The sequence below is a fragment of the Antennarius striatus genome, chromosome 4 (assembly GCF_040054535.1).
Source record: "Antennarius striatus isolate MH-2024 chromosome 4, ASM4005453v1, whole genome shotgun sequence".
Lineage (NCBI taxonomy): Eukaryota > Metazoa > Chordata > Actinopteri > Lophiiformes > Antennariidae > Antennarius > Antennarius striatus.
In genome coordinates this window covers 17,072,749-17,100,547 of record NC_090779.1, presented here as the reverse complement: position 1 = coordinate 17,100,547, position 27,799 = coordinate 17,072,749, and the positions used below count along the sequence as shown (strand labels likewise).

At 43.9% G+C, this 27,799-nt stretch overlaps 1 protein-coding gene across 2 annotated transcripts; it reads right to left on the bottom strand.

The window, feature by feature from the left end:
• LOC137593747 (protein MTSS 2-like) lies at positions 1-22,285 on the bottom strand. 2 transcript variants are annotated; one of them, XM_068312702.1, is made up of 15 exons: positions 21,768-22,285; positions 18,975-19,036; positions 18,789-18,862; positions 8,044-8,128; positions 7,735-7,826; positions 7,562-7,636; positions 5,485-5,642; positions 5,278-5,385; positions 4,661-4,758; positions 3,956-4,088; positions 3,022-3,096; positions 2,594-2,749; positions 2,050-2,217; positions 1,682-1,850; positions 1-1,404 (listed from the first exon to the last, which is right to left on the bottom strand). In XM_068312702.1, exons 1-15 carry the CDS (start codon positions 21,834-21,836, stop codon positions 605-607), a joined length of 2,322 nt encoding a protein of 773 aa, XP_068168803.1. In that variant the 5' UTR covers positions 21,837-22,285; the 3' UTR covers positions 1-604. The 2 variants fall into 2 exon arrangements, with proteins under 2 accessions (XP_068168803.1, XP_068168804.1); XM_068312703.1 differs by lacking the exon at positions 2,594-2,749 and having other exon boundaries at positions 21,768-22,283.
• Positions 22,286-27,799: the final 5,514 nt, after the last annotated feature.

Here is a 27,799-nt window from a genome sequence, read left to right as displayed (position 1 = left end):
TCAACAGTAAAAAGCCTGTTTAATTTCAGAATATATTGACAGTACAGTACAGCACTAAAACACTGCCATATTGCTCCTATTTTACATGACTTACACAGCTGCTGTTCAGCTTATGAAACTAAACAGTAATACGGTACTTATACAGTAATGAGAATTACAGCATACACACAGGCTCACAGAGCACTTCACCCATCACTTCACAGGTGGCTGTGTTCATTAAGAGATGCACACTAATCTTAAGAGCAGAGAACAAAGACACAGAGCATTCAAACCCCTACATTAGTGAGTTCTAGTGAGTGGACAAACTGGGCTGAACGACTGGTCACACTGGGAGCAGAGATGCATAGCCACAAAACCCACAAACAAACAAATCCAAAAAGAATAAAAACCAAAAAATATGGATTACTTTGTACGTACACAATACATACATGTCCTGAAATGACCTGACTTACACCGTCCATGGTCATCACTCTCAACTGGCCTTCATTCACCAATACGTTGCATCCTCTGTTTCTTGTACCTGACCTTCATGTATCACATGAGTGTTTCAGTTTGTAAGTAAGGGCACCACAGCTGCTTCTTCATGGTCTTCCTCCCGGCTCAGCTACCGTAGAATCCTGGGAGCTGACCTGTCGTCAGTCACTGCTTTGCGGAGCCTCACCCCCCGGCGTATTAACACCAGCATATCCTTGTCCTCTTGGGTCTGCGAGGTCGACGCCTGAGGCGCGCGCGGAGTCGGATCGCCTGGCAGTGAGCTCCGGAAGGGAAACTGGTCCTCGCCGAGGGCGTGGGCGCTCGCTGCCAGTTCCCCTATCTTTTCCACCAGGCTGTGGCGGTTGGCAGCGACCAGAGGGTCTTCTTCAACTCCGTGGGCAGCCATTCTAGGCACCTGCTGGGCATCGACAGTCCTGTCCACCCCTCCTACACCAAAGCCCCAAGCTGTGTCTGGGAGGCTCATCCTCTTTGGAGACGCTCTCGTGTAGTCACTAGTAGACGGGTCGTACAGAATCTCCTCTCTGCCCACACGATGCACGGATGGGCTGGGAAGCCCTGGAGAATCTGGCACGGTGGGGGTCTTAACAGGCACAATGGGTGGTCGAATGGGGATGGGGCCAGACGTGGATGGCGTGCGTCTGACTCCGGTCTTCGAGGAAGGAGTCCGGCGAATGGTCGCCGTCCCGGACGTGATGACTGCAGAACCGCCTCCCCCCGCGCCATTTGCAGTTCCCTGCAGGGTCTTACCTGCGGGCAGACCTGCTGTGCTGGCAGGCCTCTTAGTTTGGATCATGCGGCGATAGCTCTGAGCAATGTTGCTGTGCCGCGGGATGGTGGAGGACTTGTCAAAATCTGCCTGTCCCTCACCGTCACCATCTCCATTGAGGGAGTAGCACTCATAATCAGACCCTAGAAGACATGGGAATATATTCTTTCACTGAATATTAAAACAAACTCCCAAATTTCCTTTGGGATTGATAAAATATTAATTTAATTTATCCATCTCATAAAATAAAATGATCTGAAGAATTATTTTGCATCTAGGAATTTTTTTTTGTTTCATAACTTATATGGGATCAAATTTTGCACTGGAAATAAATAGTACTGCAACTTTCCAACCGCCAAATGAGAGAATGTCAAAAATGCTGTGAAGTAGAGCAGATTCAGTGTGGAGGTTGAGTGCTACCTTGTGAGGGTATGGTGTCCTCAGAGCAAGACGGGGTGTTGGTCTGAGTGCTGTAGCCGCTGGAGTACTGCAGAGAGTCCCTGCTGCTCTTCTGCTGCTGCTCCATGCTCAAACCTCTGGTCAGAACCATAGCTAGAGTACTGGCTGCTGGAGACAGGGGCTCACCATGCTGGAGCGCCAGCATGCAAATACACCCAAACACAGGCAGACAGGATATACATATGTTTTAGCATCCATTTACAAATGTGAGTCACCATTGTGGTGACAATACACAAGTATTGTCTACACAATACTTGTATTGTATACTTGTGTGTGTATACACAATACACGATACTCCTGAAGGCATATCCATACATTATTACACTTACCTTGGCTGCAATGGCTGCTGTGCCAATTCTCGCTCTATGAGGATCATCTTGTTGTGTCCCAGAATACCCCAGTGGACTGGGTGGTGCTTCCATTTTATCCACAGACTCCATCCGACGATGAACGGTGCTGGCCAATGATGGCTCACACGAGCTTGATTTGGCCCAGTCCTGCAGCAGCAGAAGAAAAAAATATACAGTCTTCCAACTGTGCATCGCTGGCACTTGCCATCCATCAGGCGTGCAGTTAGTTAAACATGGAAGCATTTAATGGGGTTCATGAACTGATTAGATGCTCATTTAGATATGAGCAGATCACATTTGGCTACGTAAATGTGGTTAAATGAAAGGGCTATTTCAGTTTGGCACATCTTTGTGAGGAAAGATGGAAAGCTGAGTTTAATGAGCAACATCAAAATGTGACTGTGAGGTTAATCTTTATGCTTTTTTGATGTGCATAAAGGCAAAATAAATAGACAAAGCAAAGAAGCAACAAAGTTTTAAAAGAGAGAAAAACCCAAAAGTGAAATTGCAAATGAAAACAAACCTTCCAGCTAGGAATCTTTGATGTGGGAGAGGGGGTGTTGGGTCCAGAGGAGTGGTTAAATGTGGGTGATGCAGGAAGTATGACAGAGAGAGGCCTGATGGTGCCAGTGTGAGAGAAAGCAGGGCGAAAGGTACCAAAGGATGAGCATGAGCCAAACTGCGGAATGGACAGACAAGTCTGAGTCAGAGGGCATCCATGAATAGTCCCCCGTCAAACTGCACCAAGGCTATCAGAAGAGTCCACGGGCCTCTTTAAACCATAGAAAACAATGGATGCAGTGTGTGTGTGTGTGTGTGTGTGTGTGTGTGTGTGTGTGTGTGTGTGTGTGTGTGTGTGTGTGTGTGTGTGTGTGTGTGTGTGTGTGTGTGTGTGTGTGTGTGTGTGTGTGTGTGTGTCCAACACAGCAATGAGATGTATGCGGTACAAACCGTCGTAGGAGAGCTGCACTCGCTGACAGACTGGCAAGTTTCTGAAGCCTCAGAGGAGGCTGAGCTTGTTGATTTCTGGTAAATAGACAGTGTAGAAAAAAACAATAATAGAAATGGAGAAGGAGGGAGAGAGAGAATTAGATGTGAGGAAAAAGTAGAACAGCGTCAATGAAGTTTAGAGGTATAGGAGGAGGGAGATACTTTAATTTCTGTGTTTAAATATATAGCTGAGATAGAAAAGTGTAACCTCAAAAATCATTTTTCAAAAAAAAGAACATTGCATCAGTTGGCCTGCCGGTGTGCTTCTGCTCGTCTTCTCCATAATGCAATACGTTCAAACCACAAGAGTCTGAATATCTTTATCAGTCCAGTGGGATAAAAATTCAACACTCACAACAGGTAACGCTCTATTGCAGCAAAAAACGAAGAGCTGTGTTTGGGTTTGGTTATCAAACTATCAAGCTCCCACTGAGACTATAGGCTTACGTCTGAAATGCAAACAAGACTAGAGGTACAGGATAGTATTTTAAAATACAGAGAAATATTCTGGGTCTAGTTTTACAAGAAATCAATAATTCTGCAGACTCCTGCTCTGCAGCATTACACAGCAAATTGTTCTGTACGTGCAATGATTTAAAATTTTAGATGTGGACACATTTCTTGAGTTTGTTTTAAAAGTTATTTACTAATCAGCACTCTTCTTTGTAGACTGAACCAATGCATTTCCAGCTCTCTTGATATGTAACTTATTTTTAGCGAATCACTACTAAAACCATTCAGCTATTTTATCAGCAAAGTCAGTGTTCACAGTCTGTGTTCCAGCTACTCCCTTCTATAGTGTTTTGCCTGAGGAATTGGTGAAGAAAAACAATTCTCCTGCAATGCATGTCAAACCAAAGTATTTCACTTCAGGGCAAATAGCTGAGACAGCTACCTGACTGATGATGTCAGAGGGCATGGGTGACGGAGGCTTAGAGTGTGTGTTGGCATCCTGGGACACAAAGCCTGAGTCATGGGAGGACACACTGCTGAGTCGATGGGCTCCAGCAGACGGCATCTGGAGGAGACTGTTAACAAGGTGTCGTATCAGTGTGTTACTGAACATATACAGTATGAACGATCACATTATTTAAAGCTTCTTTTTTTTCCCACTGCTAAAAAATGATCAACTGATGGTCATGGTGAAAAAGGAAGTCTGTAAAAAATTGTGATTCTCTCTTCATATTTCAGTGTATGAATGAATAGTAAGAACTTGCCCATCGTGTATTTTTCTCCCCCTCTGATCACCAACATCTGTCTTATTATGGCTTTTTGTTTCCTGACAGGGCTACTCAGTATGCTTCACACACAGCCACACATTTGAAAATGTGCAAATGGGGTTTCATCCTTCCCCAGTGGAATACATCTGAAGCTATAATTTCTCCTTAATCTTAGTACTCAAGCATCATGCTTCAAAAAGGAATTGGTAATTAAATATGACAAATAACACTGAATAATTCATCACTTTTTATGCTCACCTCCTCTTTCTACACGCACCCGATGACATGACCTGGTCTTGAGGAAGGTGTCATCATGTGACATTAGTACCGTAAATGAAACTGATTGGATTAACACATTCTACAGTATGTATAGGACATACCTGCACATGCTACTCTTCCTGGAGCCAGTGCTGCTGGGAGAAGAAGGAGGGGTCTGGTAGGACCAGCTATAGTCAGAGCCTTTGAGGTCCCGAATCACCTGCAGTAACACATAATAGCACGGCGATGATCCAACGGCAACAAAAATGTGAGCACTGACAGAACATCTTAAAACATATAAAATCATCAGACGACACAGTGGCTAACAGCACCACTGTATCCGCAGGCTGTTCTCCTAACATTATGTTTGCTATTGCCAACAAATGTGATGATGAGACAACAAATCATTCACTATCACAGCCTAAGTGTCGCCCAAAGGAACCTTCCTTGCTGCTGAAGAAATTAATGATTGAAAATCAGTCACTAATATGTAATGTGATAAATCTTTGTATATAGGAACTGTTAATCAAACCAAAAGTACATGGTGCATGCAGCTACTATTTCAAATGGAGAATATTTATGACATAGCTTCAAGAAAAGTAATTTAAGACATTGCAGACACATAAAATGATGGGTGGTTAAAAAACTAATTCACAATACCATCAGTGTTGTCAGCTTTTGTCTAAAATAGGCTATTTCGGGCATATAAATAGAATCAGTAGTATTTGATCACTGTTACCTGCTCACTGGCTGCTGGGAGCTTGTGTGGGTCTTCAGTCAGCAAAGTGAGGTCATCAACAATGGCCTGCAGATGTGTTATCTCTCCCAGCATGGCAATCTCTACATTCTGTATGGAAAAAAAAGATCAATTGAAGTTAATTTAACACATACCACATTCTCATGTGAATATATCGCGTTTTATCAATGCTATTTAAAGCATGCCTACCACCATAGGCTGCAGCATGTTAATAAATGCGCAGTAGCGCCCCCTCTCCTCCAACAGGGCTCTGCGCACCGCCTGCTTCTCCGTCTCCTCCATCAGCAGGTACAAGTCGCTGACGTCCTGCATGGCACTGTCCAGCTGGGGGCGCAAGTTCCCTCGGCCTGAGGGAGGCACGGGAAATGGCAAAGGGACACAGAGGAAGAGGGGGAGGATGGAGACAAATAGGGAGTAAAGATAGACAAGAGAGGAGGAGGAAAGATAAGGAGGAGACAAGTAATGATAGGAGGGGCGGGTGATAATTAAAGATGTGACATGATGGAAGAAGAATGTATAAAGTGCAGTGAGGAGAGAAAGGGTAAAAATGAGACATGATTAGGACATAGTGATAAACTGTTTGTGTATTTGAGGTCAATGCACTGACAAACACTACAGTCAAATGGTTCTTGTACATGGAAATGAGAGGACACGGAACACATGTCATCAATCACGAGCTGATGCAAAGCAACTGGCGCTGATGTGTTGCTCCTGAAATGAATGAGATTAGATGCATAAAAGTAAACAGGATGTCTGTGAGTCATTCAAGACCGCATACCACAAACACACAAGATGATAGAGTCGATGGAAGAGGGCAAAATAATGAAAAGATGCGATGAAGATGATGAGCTATCTCTTACAATTCTAGGATCTGATCACAAACTGTCAGCTTGAAACGACGTACAGAATATCTTTGGAATATTTCGTTCAAACCTATCAATGTATTCACTGGAAGTTAAAATTCATGGCAGCACTCTCATACCTCTTCATCATGTGTAATGCCACCAGTGGCTAATGGCTAGGTTAGTTTAGTTTAGCATACAGGCTGGAAATGAGGCAAGGAATCTCTTTACCAAAACATTTTACCCTCAGGTTCCGATGTAGTTAAACAAAATGCATCGTATTACTGGTATCACAAGAAGCTGCTAAATTTTATTTGTTTAACATTTACTCTATTGTTTCCTCCCTGTGTGTTTGCACCAGAGGTGATAGCAGTGGCGAATCACCGTATGTTTAAAAGGCGCTGTGGGAGAGGTGTGGAATTAGAACAACATGGTGGGATAGCATTTTGAAGACTTTTTCCTTTTAATTTCTGTTTTGAAAATGCTCCTTTGAGGAAATTCTTTCTCCACGTTTAACCTCTACCTGAGGAATGATGTGCAACCCTTATAGCACCCAGAAAGTATTCAGAATCTTGCTCAAAGATACTCAAATAAGGCATCTAGAGCAAGGTCTGATCAAGACAACAATAATATATTGTTGTCCCATCCAGGCAGAACTGTTCCCATTTTCAGCCTGATGAGCTAACGCTCTGCTTGTGGTAGGTTCACATCTCGAACAAATGGTATCAATCTAATCCATTCACTCTCATCAACAGACTGAATGATTATTTGTTTTAGAATGTGAAGCAGAGTAGTCTTAAAGCTTTGTTATTCCGTTATTTCAAATTTCAGCCAATGTGTTGCGACTATACCCTTTGATGAATCGTTAAAGTGATGATCTTCTCTTTGACTGTGTCTATTCTAAAGATGAAAATGATTTCAAAACTCTTAAAGTTCTCACCAAAGGACACACCCAGAAGCTCTACAGCCAGGGGGGAAATAACCAGAAAGAAATAGAGGTGTTGCAGGTATAGACAGGGTGGTGCAGGGGGTGGGGTTTGGGGGCGGGTACAGTGAGTGAGAGGCAGGACAGAAGAACAGGCAGCGTTAGATATGTCAGATCAGGGCATAATGTATGTTCATGAGTAGCCCGTGTTACTGGTACACATCGAGGCCTGAACGAAAGCAGAAGTTTAATTACAGCTATCAGCAGCAAGAACTGACAAGAAAGATCATTTGATTTAATGGGCAGACGCAGACGAATCACCTGTCAGCAGCCTCTGAGATTGTGCCAGGCATTTTGACTGAGTTGTTGTTCATGATGATATACTCTAGATGGCATCATTTTAACCTGAACTATGTGAATTAGCAACCAAAGCCCCTTTGATTCTCAATACCAAAATTTCTATCAATAGGTTTTTTATCACATGGGCATGTTTTCTTACCTTTCCTTGCTTTTTTCTGGAGTTTTACAGTATCCAGTGACTTCCTTTTGATTTCTTGACGGGATCTCTTGTATTCTGTAGAGATAGATGCAAAACCAAACATGTCTTTCAGTTTCTCCGCTTCACAGCGGTCACAAATGGCCATCTATCATTTGTGTGTCCTGGTTGTCAACCTTTGGCGTGATCTTTGTCCAGCTGATTAGCCGTCTTCTTCCATTCCTCTATCCTGTCCTGAAGTGGCATAACCAGCCCTTCCATGAGAGCACTGCAGCAACAAGGACACACAACATGAGAAGGGAGAACAAAAAGCACTCGACATAGAGCGGCAGAATGAGACGAAGGTCAACAGCGATGCAATGGGACCTGGGACATTCATTCACGCGCACTCATGATTGATGACACGGGAACACAATCATTCTCAAGGTAAAAGATGAGAAATTTTCACCGGAGAGGGAAAAAAATAAAACACTGATTACACTTACTTGGTAAAGTGGCGTAATTTTGCCTCAATGCTACGGTGTCGCATGCACATCCGTGTCAGAGCTGAGCCGACGTCCCTCGTGGCGCCTTGATAAAGACAAACAACACAAATTGACATCTACAAGGTTGATATTACAAATCAGAGATGTGTCTCCTGGCATTAAAACATGTTTTTTTTTCTGTTAGGAACGAGGGAGCACTTTGATAAGTCTGATTTGATTTATCATGATGTTTTTTCTTTCCAGACATGAGACATTTTTCAATTCAGCCACTAGGTGGACGAAAGCGGGACCCATGGATGTTACATTTCTCTGAGGAAAACAAAACTGTTGCAGTGCCCTAAAACAAAAACAAAACAAAACAAAAAACCTAAAATCCCTCCGTCTTGACAAAACATGCATTTTACACTTGAAGATTGCGTGCATGGCTCTCACCACAGAGTACCAGCAGATTGCATTGGGTTGTTACCCTACTTTTCCTCTCTGAAATGTAATTAAATGGGGTTTCAGCCCCTGAAGGCTTGGCTGGCCTGCTATCTTATTAATGGTTCACAGACCAGTGTAATATGTAGCAGCACTGATCCTGTTGTAATCTGGGCCACATAGGGCTAATCTGAGGGTCTCTCAACACACACACAAACACTCATCTCTCAGCAGTAGACAATCCCCTCAAGAGTCAGAAGGCAAGATTGTATATGTATTCATGAATGAGTTTTGAAGTTTATGTGTGTGTGCGCATATGGCAACAGGTGGTGTGATTTACAAACCCTAACCCCTCCCTTTCCTAAGTTCTCACCCCCTCTATCCTGGAGGGAAAAGGAGGGTACCCTGAAAGGGGATATCCCTCTATTCTTCCATGCTTGTTCTGCCTTTCCTGTTCTCTCTGCTTCCTAGACACCGTCCACGCAGGGTGGAGAGAGGGAGAAAGACAAACTGGGTCTGAGCTACGCACACAACACCAGGCTGAGAGAAGCAGCAGTGACACAGAATAAAACCAAAGAGAAGCACATGACTAATATAGCAGGCCTGAAACCAGATACACAGCTAGGAATGCTGCAGCTGGTCATCTGGTGACATCTGTCCTATTTTCCAGTTATCACATAAAGAAATTAGGCTTGTGCCTACGGTCGATATCGAGTCGCTCCAGCGCTCGGCTGTCAGCATCAGTGCACAAGTTCAAAGGCTGGGCGACAGATTTGGACTCAATCATACGTGGAAGTTGTTGTTCTGTGTGTGTGTTGCCTTTCTAAGGAGCGAGGAGGGGGTTGGGGCAAGGGGGGGTTAAAGGTCTTCCAGCTGTGTCACATGTGAGCAGGAGGTGATTGAATTATCATGTGATCTCTACTCAGGGCTTTACAAAGACATGTATGAGAAACAGAGCAGACATGTGTGACAGATAGACATCCCCCCTCCTATGAAAAGCATTTGGGGATGCCTCAACCCTTCTCAGAGGATGGGGCGTGAGGTAGAGAGGAGGGGGTCGGGGTGGGGGAGGGTAATGAGGGCTCTTTTATCTCTATAACAGGACTTCCCAATGTCACCAACAGCCAGTCAGAGGCTCCATCCCCCACCCTCCCCTCCCATCCACACCTGCCAATTTCATTTCCTCTGCCCTCTTCTTTGCTCATGTCTCCACCTCTCTTCCTTCCCCTCCAGGGGAGGGGGGTGAGGGGGGCATCAGCTGACAGCTACATCCTGGGAAGGTCCAGACTCTTCCTGCCCATATCCAAGAGCCCCGCTGGCCTCTGGCCTCGGCCGGATGGACAGGGACGGAGATTTGCTCCCACAGCACCACCCAGCAAACACACACCCAGGCATGTGACAAACAAAAATAATCTATTTGGTTGGATTCTTCCATTTCTTCCTTGTTGAACGCCTTGTTTTATTTTGTGGGACTTTTGCGATCTTGGCCTATAAAAATACAGTATAACATAACTACATCTCCATGGATCAACTTTGAAACCTGGTTTAAGTCTGTCTGTGCTAAAGAAAATGGTTTGGACCTCTGGTCTCCACAGAGAGGAGCTCTGACCTTATAGCAGTCAATAACACACACATGTAGTGTGAGTTGGAGTTCAGGGTGGAGTGATAACCGCACACCCAAACCATGTATCAGCATAGAAATGTGTGGTCATGTGGAAAAGCCCTGCTTGAATGACACGGAGGCCAACGGCGCCCCTCTGTCATGACACGTCACCACCAGATCCGCTGCTCATGTTGAGTTAATGGGTTTACTGGTGGGAGGGTCAAACCTTGTTCGCTGGGCTGTGTTGGTAACTGAGCTCCGGTACCCAGGAGCAGCACAGTGTTGTCTAAGCATTTAGTCAGCAGTCCTATACAGACCTCTGGTTCTGTTTAACTCCCTTGATTCCTTGGGGAACGGAGGAGCATTTTAATAGGTCTACTTTATAGAAGGATCTCCTGCCAGGAGCCCAGGAGCTAAACTGCCACGGGCCTTGTTTCTTAATGTCTTCAACATGGCAGCTTAGCTTAACTATCTCTCTGTTTCAACATGTAAACTCTACTGCTTTCTTCCGGGTTCCTTTGATTTAAAGACTATCAAGCTGGGCAACAGTCTACTCTAATTACCCCAAGAATTGCCACCAGTTCTCGAGTTGAATTCAACTTGAAAACTGAGTCTCCCCTTCTGCATCCTTCTGCTACAGCGTATGTTAATGGGATGTAGAACCGAAAGGTACAGAACATCTTCACAATTAGGAAAATGAAGTCCTTTCTCTTCTTTTGTTAAGCTCTCATGCAGTCACTGCTAAGCTGAGAAAATTCCTCCATCCACGTGTTTGAAGTTATTCCTCACTTTGGCACCTTAGCTGTGGAGCTGACACGGACTGTTAAGCCTCCCGCCTTTACCCTCCTTTTAAGCAATAATGTGAACTGGCAGGGACACAGCGAACCCCACTGATGGATGAAAAGGGTTGTGGGAAGGGGAGGAAAGCGAGAGAAGGATGAAAGAAGGCTCACACTTCCAAGGTGCCGGGTGAGTTCGACCAGTTGGAGGGCAGAGGAAGTGTTAGCTGCCTGCTGCAGGTGCAACGAGACAGAATCTCACACAACAAGGTCCAGCAAAAAAAGAACGATTAATGAAGATCAGGGGTGAAGAGAAAGAGCTGGTTCATGCATTGCTTTCCAATATCATCAAACCTTTCGTGTGGTTTGTGTATTTATCCTTCACAGAGAAATGAAAACCCCACGCAGACATTTTTTCAGAGAAAAAATAAGAGAGAAGCATGAAGAGGAATTGCTCCGATTTTTCCGGTATTGCTTGGCTGTTTTAAATGCCAGTCGGGCAAAAAAACAAGAACTCAAAAATCAAACATGTTACATTTTCTTCTATACTCAGCTCAAGTTATGATGGTGTAGTTCAGTGGGAACAGCAGCAACAAAAAAGCAAGCATAAAAGATCCTTCTCCCTGGGTATTGCTGTTCTTGTTATACAGTTCTGTATCCGTGATCTTGAAAACATTCATAATTCTGCTGAAATTTCTATGCAACATGTAGAGTGTGCACAGAAAAGTTCTCAAACCAACAGCAGACTTCATTTCAACCCTGTGTTCTGTCCATTAAGGCCTTTCTTGTCCCTTATGGTATCAAAGACATCAAAAGCTTTTTTGTCCCTAATTTCTTATTTTTTCTTCATATTCTACATTTAAATTGAATGTAAAGAAAATATTAGTTTGAAGCATTATTATTACACCAAAAGATAATATTTCACTTTTCATATGTTATACATTTAAGGGAAATCCATGACACAATATAAATTCCATATGTTGCCATAAAAATCATTCACAATAAAAAAATACACTTTCTCCTGAATTTTAGAATGTTACCGCTGCTTAGAATCTACACATATGTAGATTTTTAAAAAGCACATTACAGTAATGTAACATGTTATTTGTCTGTCAGTACACTTCTGATTGTTGTTAATATAAAAATCAGTTTTAGTTAATACTTTTCAAGTTGCAAAAGTGATAAAACAGCAATAAGGATGAAAGATGTATCTAGAACCTTCAACCAAGAATAAATAAATATATGATGTAAATGTTTTCGGCCAGTTAAGGGAATTATTCTACAAATACAATTGTTGGTTGGTTTGTTGGTTGGTTGGTTGTTGGTAGTATAGTATCATAGTGCAGTATAGTATATATTATCGCTAGTATATGTTCCTTGGTCAACTCATATTTTACTGAGTTGCTTTGTAGTTTCAATGCTTTTTCTTTCGAGTTTAAAAAATTAGTCAAAAGAAAAATCTCCCATAGATCAAGGGTTGTAGGATGTATGTGACCAGATGAATTTATTTTACCGTACATTGTAATCCACCAGAGAAAAATCACAAATTCTCAAGTTAACAAAGAAAGGAGATAATCCCTAAAAAGATCATGAGATAACATGAGATATTATTCATGAGATAACATTTACCCGTTATATGCTGTATGTTTTTATTAGAAAACAAAACAGCATTCAAAACTTTTGTCTAACTTCCTTACTTGAGGAACGTCATTCTTACCACCAACAATAGTAATGAAAGGAAAGGAAATAGCCTCAACATCAACTGTATTAGTCACACAGTCAAACACACACTCAATCCATTGTTGTCTGGGCCGGCAGGCAGAGCAGAAACACCCACAGACACAGAGACCCTGGTGTTTATGTGGTTTAAACATGTTCTGGAGCGCATTAGGACGAGACCGAAGGAGAAGCAGGAGGAGGAGGAGGAGAGCATGAAGGAAGTGATATTTTTCTGTTTGAGGAGTTTCCTGTTCGGGGACATAATTGCTGCTAAAAATAAGAGTCTTTTGGCTCTTGAATGTGCAAAACAACAAAAATGGAAAGAACAGAAAATTCAAAGATTTTCCTCAACATGCTTTGAAGAAAGACATGAGAGGTTCCCTTATTGAAGACAAGGACCCAGAGGTTTTGTAGAAAACTCTAGCCACGAACGTGACATCTAAGGAGCAGTGAATGTCTTGTTCAATGGAGCAAAGCAAAAGAGACAGTTTAGTCAGACATTGTCCTGCTTCAAACGCTTTGTACTCTTGATCTCAGCTGGCAAGGCTCTGCCCGCTATTTTGCTCCGCCAGAGCTCCCGCAGCTCAGCTCATTTGCAAACAATCCACAAAACAATGCTGACGTCTGTGCTGATGTAGCTATTTCTCATAAGCCCCGCCCCACCCACCTGTAGCCTTTGAGATCGGAGTTACCCTGAGGTTATTTATCATCGCCATTCCTCTTTCTCCTCAGTCAGACATTAGTGCACAGATGTCAAATTTACACTTTGAACATTCAATACATTCACAAAATAATTCTAGAACTGTTCCATGAGGGTGGTTCTACTGACATTGTCGCTTCTACTATAAAAATTAAAATAATCAAACCATGAATGTATAAAGTCATAAGATGCCAAATCAAAGTCAATTTTATTGTCAAATATACCACGTATACATGACAAATGTGAGTGTCAATCTGCCACAAGTTGCCACACACCTTTAAAATGAAATCTCGTTTTAGTTTTTGTTTCGTGCCGACTCACTCTGACCACAATACTTTTAGAGTTCTGTATGTGAACTGTTAATCCTTTTTTTATCTCGCAGTACACTTATGGCAACTATCAGCTTTGTCAATTCGCTCTTAAACATAGTGATTGTTTGAGCTAAACGCTAATGTCAAAATGTTACCATAATCGCAACGGCAATATCGACATTTCAAAGATAAGCAACAATAACGTTCAATATACCATTTCAGTGTGGTATGTTAGCCTACTGATTAACATCAAGCACAGAGAGCAGCTGGCCAATGGGAAGGTCGTGTTTTGAAGGTGCTGGCCAGATGACAAGTCGCATTAAAAGCCACTTGTACACAATAGAGTAAATGACCAATGGTGACAAAGAGAAAAGTTGTCATTGTGGAGCTATGTCATGAGCTAACGACTGTTGAGATATTTTACCAAACACTAAAAATGTCAAAGAAAAGTCTATTGAATGTCTGGACCACAGTATTGGAGTGACCTTCACCTCAATAAACTTCTTCCACTGTTTTCAATCAGCCACATTTAAAACCATGAAAAGTATGGAAGGATCCCTTTCATTCCCCCTTTTAATGTCCTCTCATACATTCCTCAAGCAAGCTCCCTCTACTTATTGTTTTTCCTCCCTCCTTCCTCAACTCCCTTCCACTATGAGTTCATGTTTGGGATATAGCTGAACACTGTGTTCTCCTCAAGTCTCGTGTTTTTCTTCTTAGTTCGGCATTCAGCCTCAGAATTAAGACTAAGTGGAGCCAAAAGATCTGTTTTCTCTAACAATACTATTCCTCGCTTCATCATCTGTTTCTCGCTTCACCGTTGCAGACACATCTTGCCTTTCTTTCGGCATGTAGTGTCTAAAATGGATGAAAAACGTTTGTTGACCAATTGTTTTTTATTTCGACACCCATAGACTCGATGGAAGGAAATAAGAAGCTCTCGCTAATGATCATAACTGAACGAAACCAAGGATAGTAAAACGATCCCAGATCCTTGGTACTGCAGACCGTAATGTGTCAACCATTAAGTGAAAACATGCAAATAAACATCTAGAATAAAACACTTTAAATCTATTGTATGAAGTCATACCCTCATAAAACACAGAGCCAAACTCCTAGAGTTTGTACAGACTCATTTCGGCCTTGGACATCAAATGTTGAGCTTGACAGAGGGTGTCAGAGCAGGTCTCATGGGTGCACTTATTATTTGACATGTCCGTAAAAATAGCTGCGCTGCTGGGATAGTGCGGAGGAGAGTAATCCCCTGATCTCTCTCTCTCCCTGTCTGCATTAGACCATGGTCACATCCCGCCCATGCCAGGCCGTCCAGATGGCGGGTAGGGATATCCACCCCATCTGCCAAACTCACAGAAGCACAGATTACTGCTTTGCCGAGACAGTGGTCTACAAGCATACCTCCATTCCTTCACTGAGTACAGGGAGCAAGAATCAAAGAGAGCCAGACTCGTGACAACGTTATATCTGTGTGTGGGTGGCGGTGTCTGTGCTTTGTGACACACAGATGTAGTGTGAGGAAGGTTTCATCGGTGTTGAACATAATTTCGCAGTGCGTTCCGGTCTAGCCAGTGATGCTGGAGTGTGAATTATTTAAAGTGAGGCCTGGCTGATCAGGAAGGGATGGGAAGCTGTGCTGTGTCTGTGTGTTACAGAGTGGGGTTAAGAGGATTAGCTAAACGCCTCTGCCTAGCCTGGATACCCAGATCTGTGGAAATCCCACTGAAATCACATCCCCCACCCTAGGCCGACCCAACCCCCTTCTGGACTCACCTCGCTCTCTGAAAAATATGGACCATGTATCTCAAACGCTGATGGACCATTAGCCTTGGACTATTGGATCTTTGACCTCTATCTAATTCAACCATGTCTAAAAATGGAAGAAGAAAAACAACCTTCATGTGAGGCACATGCCATGCGTGTCCATAGCAACAGCAAAAGGCCAGCCACAGCGCACATGCCAAGGAGAGATGGGAGTTTAAACATAAGCATCTTTAAAAGGATTCAATTCTCTTAATACATTTCTCCAGTACAGCCCTTAGTGGTTTGTGGAACTCGACTGGACCAGATTCAAGCTCCCGGTTCATTGGGACAGAGCTGCCTTTAGACACAGATCCATCAGTGCAGCTTAAAAAAAACTGTCAACACCAAAGCACCTGGCAGCAGTCGACTCCAGATGCTCCATAAAACACAAAGGCTTATGCCTGGACTACAATAGTGAACTTTATAAATGGACAGCATGAGCAAAAGGATGCCTGAACATGACCATAAGTGAAGACTGCAGGTTTGACACATTAGTATGGAGACATAGAGGTTGACATGTTGGAAACATAAACTGTTTGGAGAGCGTGTGGGGGCTAAAGCAGGGATGGGGTAAGTATTTTAAAGGTAGATTAAAGGGAATAGAAGGAGCATACAAGGAAGCCTCCAGCTGTGACAACAGCTGCAGCTCGTCCCACAGCGCCAGGGGGGGTGATGGTGATGACGGCCAGTCGCAGCTTAGGGCCCGTCTCCAGTGGTGCAATCAACCCGACAGCGCAGAAACTAATAAGAGCATGCTATTTTGTTTAATAAGAGAAGTCTGATTGGCCAATTCAAACACTAAATTAGTTTAACTGGTTTAAAATTACAATAAAGATCAGGGTTTATAAATCTGGACTGGTTTCCAGTCTTAAGTGTTACTGGGTGAAAACAGAACTAGTTTATTCTCATCGAATCTTTACATCTTTTTTTGACTCAAAATTGAAATAAGATCCTTTTGTGTTTGACACATATGAAGGGAGAAAGAAAGAAAAACAAAGGGACAAAAATAGAGACCCGTGGAATGAATTCATGAGCTACTGTTTCCTGAACAGTTGTAGTCAGTAAAAAAAAAAGCAGACAGAAAGACTGGAACATCTCAATGCCAAAATATTTTTGGGTCATAGGAGAAGCAAACTGCATTTAGGTCTTGTCCATGACACTGTCAACCCAGGGTGCAAAGGTTTTCCCAGTCCACATCAGGCAGCTCCGATAACTTCACATTCCTTCACGTGCCAAATTAAATGCTGGATTTCAGAGCATGTACAGAAACTCAGCTCCCACAGGAGGTGGGTTTGAAGTGGTATGCTGGAGAAGAGCACATTAAAAATGCACTTTAAGATTCTCTGAAATAATTGTTATAATGGGGAAATAAATTATTGTACGATTAATGTGGGCTAAACCAAAACTCTCCCAAACCACCAAGAATTACCGCGCACTTAGAATAAAGTTGGGTTTTTTTTATGCTGCAACACAAATCATGTCTGTTTTGTAGTAAATCAACTAATTATAATTTGAAAATTACTGTTCCAAAAAATGTCCATAGATCCCAAAAATAAAGACTTAAAAGTATATAAACAGAACTAAAAAATGAAGCCTGTGGTCAGGCTTGCAGCTATGAACTGAGTGCAGAAAACTGACTTAATTTGATGGCCTATGCAACGACATTAAAAGTCAACCAAATGTGATTGATGTTGACGATGACAAGCATTGTTTGTCATTTATTTCCATGACTACTGTGAAACAATGATGACACGACACACACCAAGCTGTCCTTGACTAAATTGACACACAATAGTGCTGACAAATAAAAGATGAGATTGAAATGTAATTCAAAAATAAATAAAAACTTCACCAAACACTAATCCAACTAATCCGACCACCAATGCTCCATTAGTCTCTTGTCACACGCATTCCTCTGCGTCCATCATAGGATCTGAGTTGTGTGTTGTTAATTCCCAGTGTGTGTTTAAATGAGACACACTGAGGGATTTTACGCATCTTTAGTTGCCAAACTTAACACGTCCTTCTCTCTCATCTCTCTCTCATCTCTAATCCATTTATCTTTAGACTGTTTTCTCTTCATTTACTGGTGACACACTAACTTTGAAGTCCTGCCCCCCCGCCTGCATGGTGCCTACTGATGTTTTATTGAAGCAGGCTGCGAGCGGCTCTCAGCTGGACTCTAGCTTACCTTGCTTCATCTTGCCAAACTAACGCACGTTTGCATCAGGAATCATTTAAGGTAATGGGACATATGGGCATAAAAATGGACCTCAATCTTACTGGATACGCTGAAGGAGTGAGCCTGGTGAGAATGGGCGAACACCCTTTGAGAAAAAGCTCTATTTTAGCCATTTTCCCCCAGCAGTAAGTGGTCAGTCAGCGAGGGCACAAGGACAAACTGCTTAAAAGCTTGTTGGCATGTGACCTGTGAGGTCAGGTAGCTAGCTACCAGCTGTCAATCTTTTTGTCTATATGTGTGTGTGTGGGTATGATTCTATGCTTGTGCAATGGATTGGTCTGGAGACTTCGCACGCTTGTCAAAGTCTTGATGGTGGGGGGGGGGGTTGACCTACATGCTGCTCTCAACGATCAACTCCAAAGAAATCTGTGTTAATCAGCTGCCTCTCTGGCCCGCCTGGCTGCTGCCACTAGAAGGGTGACTAAGCAGATCAGCAGACCTCATTAAGACCAAAGAAACAATAAGCTCAGATTTTCACTTCTCTTGAGCTGAATGTGCCCCCCAGCTGCCCCCAGCCATGCACAGCCTAGAAAGGAAAAAACTGTGTCATTGGGGGGAGTCCTGTCTCTTCACTCCTAGCATCACATTTTTCACTTTTTACGTGTTTACGTGTAACACAATGAATGATGGAATTACACACATCTATTTGTGCAATGTCAGTTTACCTACGGATAAGTTTAGCTAAGAATATTTTCCAAATGTATGCTGCTATAAGGTGCATTAAACGCCACTGCAGAGAAGAGGAGCGCCTCTCTTCCTGCTGCATCAGACAGCCGCGAAACAGCTAACAAAGCTTCCAGTGTTGGTGTTCATGTACTGTAACGATTACTGCTGACTGGAGGGGAAATGTGTTTTTACGTCATGAGTGTACAGAGAGGACGGGGGTAATAGAGAGTGAACTGGTGTCTCTAGTGAATGCTGAGTTCACTGAAAGGATGAAAAATACTTCTAGCACAGACTCACACTCATTTGGCCATTTCTAGCTCGCTTGCTTTCAGTTTAAATTTGTATTTGCAGTATAAAAAAAAAAAAACTTTCACTTCCAGTGTTACATTTTCCATCCATATGTACGTACTGCCTCTGTAAACACTGAACAGAATCTATTTCATTCACTCTTAACACCACAGTGAGAGCTCAACTAAAGGAGCCTTACCTCTTGAGCTGGTAGCCATGTCTGCCACCTTCTGAAAGGCATCTAAAAATGCCACTGCTGCCAGAATTGTGGTCCTGTAAATATATTGGCATATGTTCACGGCACCATGACTTTATAACACACAGTCTGTAAATGTAACACCTCATGTATCCTCAAGTTTCACCATTCGCTGGAACCGTTTCTTACCTGAGTTGAGAGTGCAGTTTTGTGGCCTTGGCGCAGAAGTCTTCCCACACAGGATAAGAGCTCTGGTGAAGAGAGAAATGAAGTGAGTACAATGCTGGCCAAGGACATCTAAGTGCATAAGCACACCATTTTAAAAACCGCACAAGACGACATGATGTTCTGCTCAGCAGGACAGAGTCTGGTTTCCTACAACTGAGTAACATTTCAGCTGAATTGTCTCCTTATTTCTCCGCTGATTAGATACACAGTTGAGATAAAGGTGAAATAACGCAGAGGGCTTAGATTCTACCCCTGGAGGTTAGAAACAGGTCGGTGTACAAGTGCCATGCTCTGACTTGTCTTTAAAAAAGGTCAGAACGATTTCTCAGCAAAACACGTATGTTATTACTGCTGTCTATAAACCTAAACACCTCGTTCCTTCATTCTGGCGTTTGCCTTCACATGTTGTTATGTCTTTTATGCAAGCGTGATCTCCATAAGCTCTCATATCACAGGTGTTTATGTTCACAGGCAGGCAGTAAAGGCCGGTCTTTGAAAAACCTGGATCAGATCTGCCCCTGGATCATCACGCCCTGCCTTGAACTACAGGAGTGAAAGACAAACATTAAACACATTGAAGGCTAGATCACATCAGAGCAAAAAGCCTGACCCCTAGAGAAAGGAAAGGAAGGAGAGGAAGGACGTAACCCCAGATACGCCTCTTTGATGGCGAGGAGCTGAAACAGACCACACATCCTGGTTAGACATAGTCTTGTCTCGCTCTCCTTCATTTCTGGTATGACCTCTATCCAACCAATGACGGCATTACATTCTTCTCCTCTCATATGGAGAGTACATCATCACCCTGAATGTAAATGTTTGGTGTGAATCTCCCAGCCTTGCTGTCTGCACTCGATTACAACAGGTCTCTAATTAGCTTTGGTGGCACGATTACTCCCACAGGAGAGGGGGTAGGGAGGGGGGGGTGCTACCAAGACAGCTGAGGGCGGAGGGTGAAGTGAGCAAAGGGAAAGGGTGGCGTGCACAGCAGTAAGGGGGAGTAGGAGGACTCTCGACATCCACACCTAGTCTCTCCCGAGGAGGTGAGTGGCAGAGGCAAATAGGCAAAATAAGGGATGGATAGTCTTCCTCTTGTGCCCCGTCATGCACAGGAAGATGAGGTGAGGACTATCATTCTCTGAGTCAGTCGACAGCGTCGCTAATGGGCATTTATAACCTGGAGGTGTCGAATCAAATCCAGTGTTGACGTAATTCCTGATCTTAATGGAGCTGAATCATTGCCTCTGCCTCCTCCTCTTCAACCCACTCCTTCTCCTTTACCTCTGTGAGCTTCATCATATAATAACTGATCAATACATTTTGAGTGTGCAGCCTACAATGTAATGTACCGCACAGCACTCCCCATGTGTCAAAAAAAAACTGGAACACTGTTCAAACCCAGCGAGCTGAGTGCCAAAGCGTGGCTGCCCGTGGGAGTAAAGCTGGTCTGACAGGCTAGCATGGCCCAGCCAGGCAGCCAGGAATGAGGTCAGATCACTGTGGACACTGACACTGTGCTGACTAAGGGCTTCAGTTTCATTCATCTGCGCTGCTTATCAATGCACAGACAGCCTGTCCAAGAGCCCCCACCCCCCCACCCCCACCCTGCACTCTCTTTCTCTCTACCTCCATCCCCCTCCCTGGCATGCAAACAACACAAACTGGAAATATATGAAACCAAAGCAGGGCTGCCAATAGCTGAGGGCTTGATTCCATTGGAACGCAACAAACCGAGGCCCATAAATGGTCCATCCAATGGCAACGCAGCCCCACGAGCCGCGGATCAATAAGATTCAGGGTGAAAAGTCCCCCCTGATGAGCGACCTGTTGGCTGTTATTGAGAGCATCCTCCACAATGAGCTGCCCCCCAGCCTGATGAATGGTACACACTTTCCATCTGTTGTCGCGAATAACAACAGACCACCCTAGTTCAACTTCCTTAACTCGACCCCTCCCCCAACACACACACACACACACACCACTTGGATGTGTGTGAAAGAGCTAGGTTCTGATGAAGACATCCTTTTTTTTTAAGAGTAGAGTTTGTGCTTTGTTTTGGGGGTCTGTTTGTTTTGAGTTGTGATGCAACCTGGATTCCTTCAGTTATAGAACTAAGGCTTGGATCAGATTTGTGTTGAAGTACATAAAGCTGAAGAGGATTTTTTTTTTGGCCCCCAGCCACAAGAAAGAGCAAAGACCAGGACGCCAATCAATAACATGGTGTGATTGTGTACAGGAGGCTGCAGGGCGATGGGGTTCAGAGCATCTCTCACCGTCATATCTACAAAGAAATGGTGGTTAGGATGGAGGAGGTAGAAGTAAAATGACACCACACTATATTTGTTATGGCATAATTAAAAGGATCTTCAAATCCAGATCGTCCTTTGTATTTCTTTTGCCTGGTTGAGGTCAGAGCTCTCAAACCCCCACCATGTAGTTTTCCCCCTTTAAAAGAAAAACGCGTTTTCCCCTACTGATACTGCAACGCAAGCAGTCTTTACACGACTGGTGGTAAATCTGAAAACACTGGCTGAAGTATTGCTATATTTAATCAATAATTTATAGAATTTACCACATATTATGCAAAAAGGCACAAAGGGAAACACGTTTCATCTCTCATTTTGTCCCGCAGCGGTGTTTCCAGTGGGGGGAGGACCCCGCAAAAAAAGAGACAAAGGCAATAAAAATATGCGTCTGATCAACCATCGGCATAAACTGAAGGTCAAATATTATCCTTGTCTATTTTAATGTTACCTTCATGTCGTTCACGATGGCCTGGAATAATCCACCCAGCGCTCCGCACTCCTTCTCCACAGACTCCATGTCAAAAAAAACACCACACACACACAAAACCAAAAAAAGCTAGCCAAGAATCAGAGGAGATATCCGATCACTGAAACATCACACATGGAAATCTTTATTTTGGTAGTCCGCCCTTCTCTGTCCTCTTTGAAAATGAGCCGGCAGCAGCGGAGGAGGAGGAGGATGCGACAGGCTGCAAGCCCGCTGACGCACGGGTAACAACAGCCTGCGGAGCGCACAGACAAAAAGAAACGTGCGGCCACAAGGCACCGGGTGCTGCCGCTCGCTTCGTCACAGCGACTCGCCTCCTCTGGGGCTAACAGGACGGATGGAGCGGAGGGCGGAACGCACTACAGCCAGACTCCGTGGACGACTCACGCACCTTGGATCCCCATGACCGCAGCAATTTACGCAAATAACGGAGTGGACGCGGCTGTGGTTCGGGTTGAGGAGAGGAAAGAGGAGGAGACACCGAGGGAGATGGCGTCGGTTGCAGGTTTGAGACGCGGGCACGCGCTCGGTTGCTACTGGCTGAGCAGATGTCTTAGGGCGGGGCTACCCCGTAATATGATCCATAGGACTGGAAAAGGGGCGGGTTAACCTTTTATTCCCCTTTATGTATAGAAGGGCGGGGGCGGGGCTAAGGGGAAGCAGAAACACCTCCTGCCGGCCTTCCACCCCCCACGCAAACAAAAGTGAAGCTCGTCCTCTCCTTGACAATTGAATGAGATGTGAGGGAGGATATCCTCCGTTCCTGACGTGTGTATTCAGACACACGCGTCTGTTAATGATCGTTTGCGCCTGTCCGAGCGGCTGTCGGTGGTTCTCAGGAAACATCAACAGTCTCCTGAATCAACATGACAAAGACAAAGAATTCCTGTGATTTAAAGGAAGAGTCCTGGAAATGTGTTCATTTACTCTGAGTTTGCCCTGAGTTCAATTAGATAATCACCACATTCATAATTTTAGCTTATGTAAATTAAATAAACCAGGGAGACTCCAATCAGGGAGGAGTGCTCGCTTAGTTTAGTCCAAAGCCTGCAGGTTGTAGGAACTAGGAAGTGGTATGTGGATTTAAACCCCATTGCCCTTTGCTTTTACATGCAGTCAGTGAAGGTGTTTGAACTCTTGAAATTGTATATTTTTGGATCTCAAAAATAGTGAAAAGTAAAGAGATTGCAAGCCTCCTGCATGGCAGCTCAGTTTTATCAGTCTGATAATTGCTGTTTGGTCCTTGAGTCAGGGCTGATATTGGCATTAAGATTTCAAGTACAGACTATACAGGGACTTTGGATGTTTCAATACGCGAACAGTTTAGATACTTGACAGCCTGACATGCAGGAGTTAGAGGCCACCAGGGTATTAAGTAATTCAGCCACATAATCAATGCCTGCTTTGAGGCAGCTACAGGGCACTGGGTCAACCCACAATAATCTTGATAAACAACATGTCAAGATTTTAACAGTGGACTTCTCTCACACACACTTTCCTCTCATATGCTGCCTGTTTTCTCAGGGGTGAGCTTCTCCTCCATGGAGGAGACCTTTCAGTGCCACATGGCTCAATGAAAACAGCAAACTAACACAGAATAAAGAAAGTGATTCAATCAACAATGTTTCTCTTCCACCACATCATTTCCGCTGCTATCGCTGCCTTTGGGTCATACTGCTAAAAATGGCTAATTCCTAACAAAATTACACAATCTGTGTTTTGTCTGGTAATAATATCCCTCATACTTATTATACAGACAAACATGTGATTTGTACCGTGGGGGTTTATATAGCAACCAAATAACCTGTCATGGTAGCAGGATTTATTAATAAGGGCAGGGTAATAAACATGAGTACTGTGGGAATAAAATCAACTGAGAGTAGCACAAAGAAAACAAAATTAGATGTTTTATTAAGTTGTGGTGACTACATTTAGAATAATGTCAACCAGACTCCGCTTTTTTTGAAGTTGTGGTGACTGTTTGAGAACTGTCTGGTTTGATATCTTACCCTCCTGCCAAGACATGGGGTATTGGATGGGACTGGATCTCATAGCTTGTGCTCTCACCACAACACTCACAGGCATTCTCTGAGTAAACAGCCATAAAACAGAAAACATCCCCAACGCAGATGCTGACATTCCTTACCACCAGCATCAGCCCACTGATGACTGAGCCTGCATTATATCAGAGACATTATCCAACACGTATGACCACAGTTAATACAAACATAGCCAATAGCTGTCATATTTAAATTGTGGTAAACGATGACAGTATTACACCTGTCTTCTGCAGATGGCAATGGTAGTGATGGGCCGGAAGTCCATCAGGGCGATCCATTGAAATGTCCATCCATCCATCTTCCACCGCTTATCCGAAATCGGGTCGCGGGGGCAGCAGCTTCAACGGGGAGCCCCAAACTTCCCTTTCCACATCCACCAGGTCTGACTGGGGGATCCCAAGGCGTTCCCAGGCCAGTGTTGAGATATAATCCCTCCACCTGGTCCTGGGTCTGCCCCGAGGTCTCCTCCCAGCTGGACGTGCCAGAACCCTGCAACTGTCGGACGGCTTCCCTGACCACCGGGGTCCACCACGGTGTTTGAGGGTTTCCGCCCCTTGACGCACCCAAGACCTTGAGACCACAGCTCTCAGCTGCATCTTCAGCACTGGAAGCTTTGAACATCGACCATTCAGGTTCAATACCCCCACCCTCCACAGGGATGCACGAGAAGTTCCTTCGGAGGTGGGAGTTGAAGGCCTCTCTGACCGAGTCGTCCTCCAGACGTTCCCAGTTCACCCACAATATTCATTTGGGCTTACCAGGTCTAACCAAAGGTTTCCTCCACCAACGGTCCCAACCCCCCCAAGAAGGCCAAATTCTTTGAACTGATATTTGGAACTCCAAATTAGAACAAGGTCCAACTCCTATCCAGGAGTCTGGATCCAGAACCGAGCCTATGCGTGGAGGTAAGCCCCACCAGATCCAACTGGTAACGCTCCACCTCCAACCTCTCCACCAGTGAGGTGACATTCCATGTCCCCGAAGCCAGCTTCTGCCGCCCGGGTCTCGTCCGTCGTGCCACCCATATGGCAGTGCACCCGACCCCATTGGTCTGCCCTACGGGTGGTGGGTCCACGGGGGTGGGAAGAGTCCACGTTGCCTTTTCGGGCTGAGCCTGGCCGGGCCCCATGGCAGACCCAGCCACCAGGCGCTCGCTGAAGGACCCTCCGTCCAGGCCTGGCTCCAGACGTGGCTCCTCCAGACGTGGCTTCCTCCGGGCAGGGTCACATTTTTCACTTTCCCGTTTTTCATGGGATCTTCTGGAACCATTCTTTGTCTGGCCCTTCACCTGAGACCTATTTGCCTTGGGTGACCCTACCAAGAGTACAAGACTCCCGACAGCATAGCTCCCAGGATCCTTAGGGTGCACAAACCTCTCCACCACGATAAGGTGATGGCTCCTTGGAGAGGCCATGGAAATGTATCACCAAAAAAAAAAAAATCATTCTGGAAGATGGACAGAGAAGACCTGTCAGAGCTATGCTGATGAAATTCAGGTCAGCCTGGCTGAGATCAGATGACAGGAAGGATCCAGAGCTGTAAGACAATGACTCAACGTGAGGATGTTGAAAACAGTGATCATACCTTCCAACGAGTCGAGGATATTTCCACCTGTGTCTGTCTGTCAACAGAACTGCTTGAAATGCTGTAAGCATGGCTACAGAGTTTGTCAATTCATGTTGGCAACAGTTCTAACCATTATATGGGTGCTTATGCTAAAATTCAGCGTTTTACCATTTAGCATTGACCAGCGGACACATTCCTTTAAACAACTGAGATCCAATTCATACTATCAGGTGTGGATTAAGGGGCAAGGTAGCCTTCATGTTTTCATGTGCTGCTAGCTGCTGACTGAATGGTCTTGGTGGAGGTTTACACTCAGTTGAGGAACCCAGTTAATCTTTAAAATGTTTGTTTCTTCCAGATATAAGGCCCCAGAAATACACTTATCTTCATAATAATTACTGGTTTTACGAGTTAAGTTAAACCACTGTCAGTGTTGGCAGGTCGTCTGACAAACGGTTTGTGGCCGTCAGGCCCAAAAAGAACAATCTGACTCTCATTAGTCCACAAAATATTGCACCATTTCTTTGGCACAGTGTGTTCTTTGGCACATTGTTACTGTCTTAGCACATCTTTTTTAACAATGGGACTTTGCGGGGGCTTCTTGTTGGTAGCTTGGCTTCACATAGACGTCATCTGATTGTTACAGTTCTCACAGACAACCTTAGATCTTCTCTGATCCTGCTGAAGCTGGTCATTGCCTGCTTTGGTCATTGCCCTTGCCAATTGCCCTTGCCAATTTGATTACGCTCCAATCCATTTGAATAGTCGTTTTTTAGCTGAACAGCTATCATTTTTTGAACTTCTTAATAGGTTTTCCCCTCTTTTACTACGTTTGTAATCAAGGAACCACCTTCTTCTGATCAATGTCTTGAACAACTTTTTTTGTTTTGTTTTTCAAGGACAAATGCACAGCCAGCATATACAGCATCAGTTGTCTTGATTAGTTGTTCTATACCTTTACTAAATCATGCAGAAATGTACTTGCAGTGTAGAAGTTGCAGTCCACGTCCTCCTGATGGACTAGTCTCACTCTTCACTCTTGATAGGAACCAGGCTTTCTCTAGCCATTTAGAGCAAAGTAAGGTTACTAAGTGGTTACTGTTTTCATGGTGTGCTACAGTATAAACAAGCTGTTAGAGAAAGAAAAGTGGTTTATTTCCTGCGTTGTAAAAACAAAAAAAGACAGTGAATCTCCTCTACGCTTCAAGTGCTTATAAGGCAACACAAAGGCAACTCATTACACTTCAACACAGACAAACAGCAGACCGTGTGAGAAATTAAACATGTAAAATCCACGTTAGCAGCGATTATTGGTGTTTTGTGCAGAGAAAAAGGCCTTAAATTTTAGTTTGTGTGTGACATTGGGGATAATGTCATATTTACTGGTTTGAGGTTCTTCTTCACTTCTAAACTTTAATTAATATAAGTTGTTCGAGGCTGTAAAAGACTTTCTGACTTACGGTGGATTTGACCATTGATTTCTGAAGTAGATGCATCCTCAGGAAAATCATGCAGATTTGGAGATGGCGAGACGCTTCTAGGTTTTGAGGAATATGAAGAGATCTGACCCTGAGGAAAGGATTACACTTCGTCACTCATCCGTTTATTCTCTGTAAAACCTACCCATGAATGTTTGATTCTGATCCTAATGATGATTTTGATTCCGATGCTGATTCTGGTATTTATGACGCCTGAAGATTTGTCAGAGATTAAGTTTCCCTAAACTACCTCAATTTTGAGATTATGAAGCTGGGAGAATAAGGGCTATGTGGACAAATAAGAAAATGTAGGTACAGGAACACTGGAGAGTATGTTGCTGTTAAATGGCCATTGGACTCAACCTGTTCCGATTACTAGGTGGGTGGCCACTTCATTAACCCTTTTTAAATAGTAGCTAATGTTAGCTTCCTGATTCAGGACAGCACAAGGAGAGTGAATAAAGGAGAGTAAACTGCACAACCCATCATACAGTAGGTATAATCAAAGGAGAGTAGTTCAAAGGTCAGTCTGGCTTTGATCTACCTGTGTAATTTTACACACACCCCCCCCAACCCCACTAGGGATTTTCTTCCACATTTCTATAAATGGATTTTCATCTGAGGAATTGGAAATGAACTGACAAAACAATATCAAAATAATGAAATTACATTAAACTGAAACAAGGAAATAATGCGATTATGTTTTATGAGCAATTTCGCCAAATAAATACCAAAACAATTATAGCGTCTCTGTACGTTTCACTTGCAAAAACCACAATGTGACTGAACGACTAAAGCTCACGTGACGGTCTATTTGTCAAAATTGCTGTCAATCAAAAAGAGGTTCGGCCTTTCGCCTGATCCTCCAATCATCATGCGGAAGTCAGGC

Coding starts and splice junctions, on each gene's coding strand:
- LOC137593747 (XM_068312702.1), bottom strand. CDS start 21,836: ATGGAGTCTGTGGAGAAGGAGTGCGGAGCGCTGGGTGGATTATTCCAG. Junction 8,129..18,788: donor CATGGCTACCAGCTCAAGAG/GTAAGGCTCCTT, acceptor GTCTTTATCAAG/GCGCCACGAGGGACGTCGGC. Junction 1,851..2,049: donor CAGCAGCCATTGCAGCCAAG/GTAAGTGTAATA, acceptor CTGGCGCTCCAG/CATGGTGAGCCCCTGTCTCC.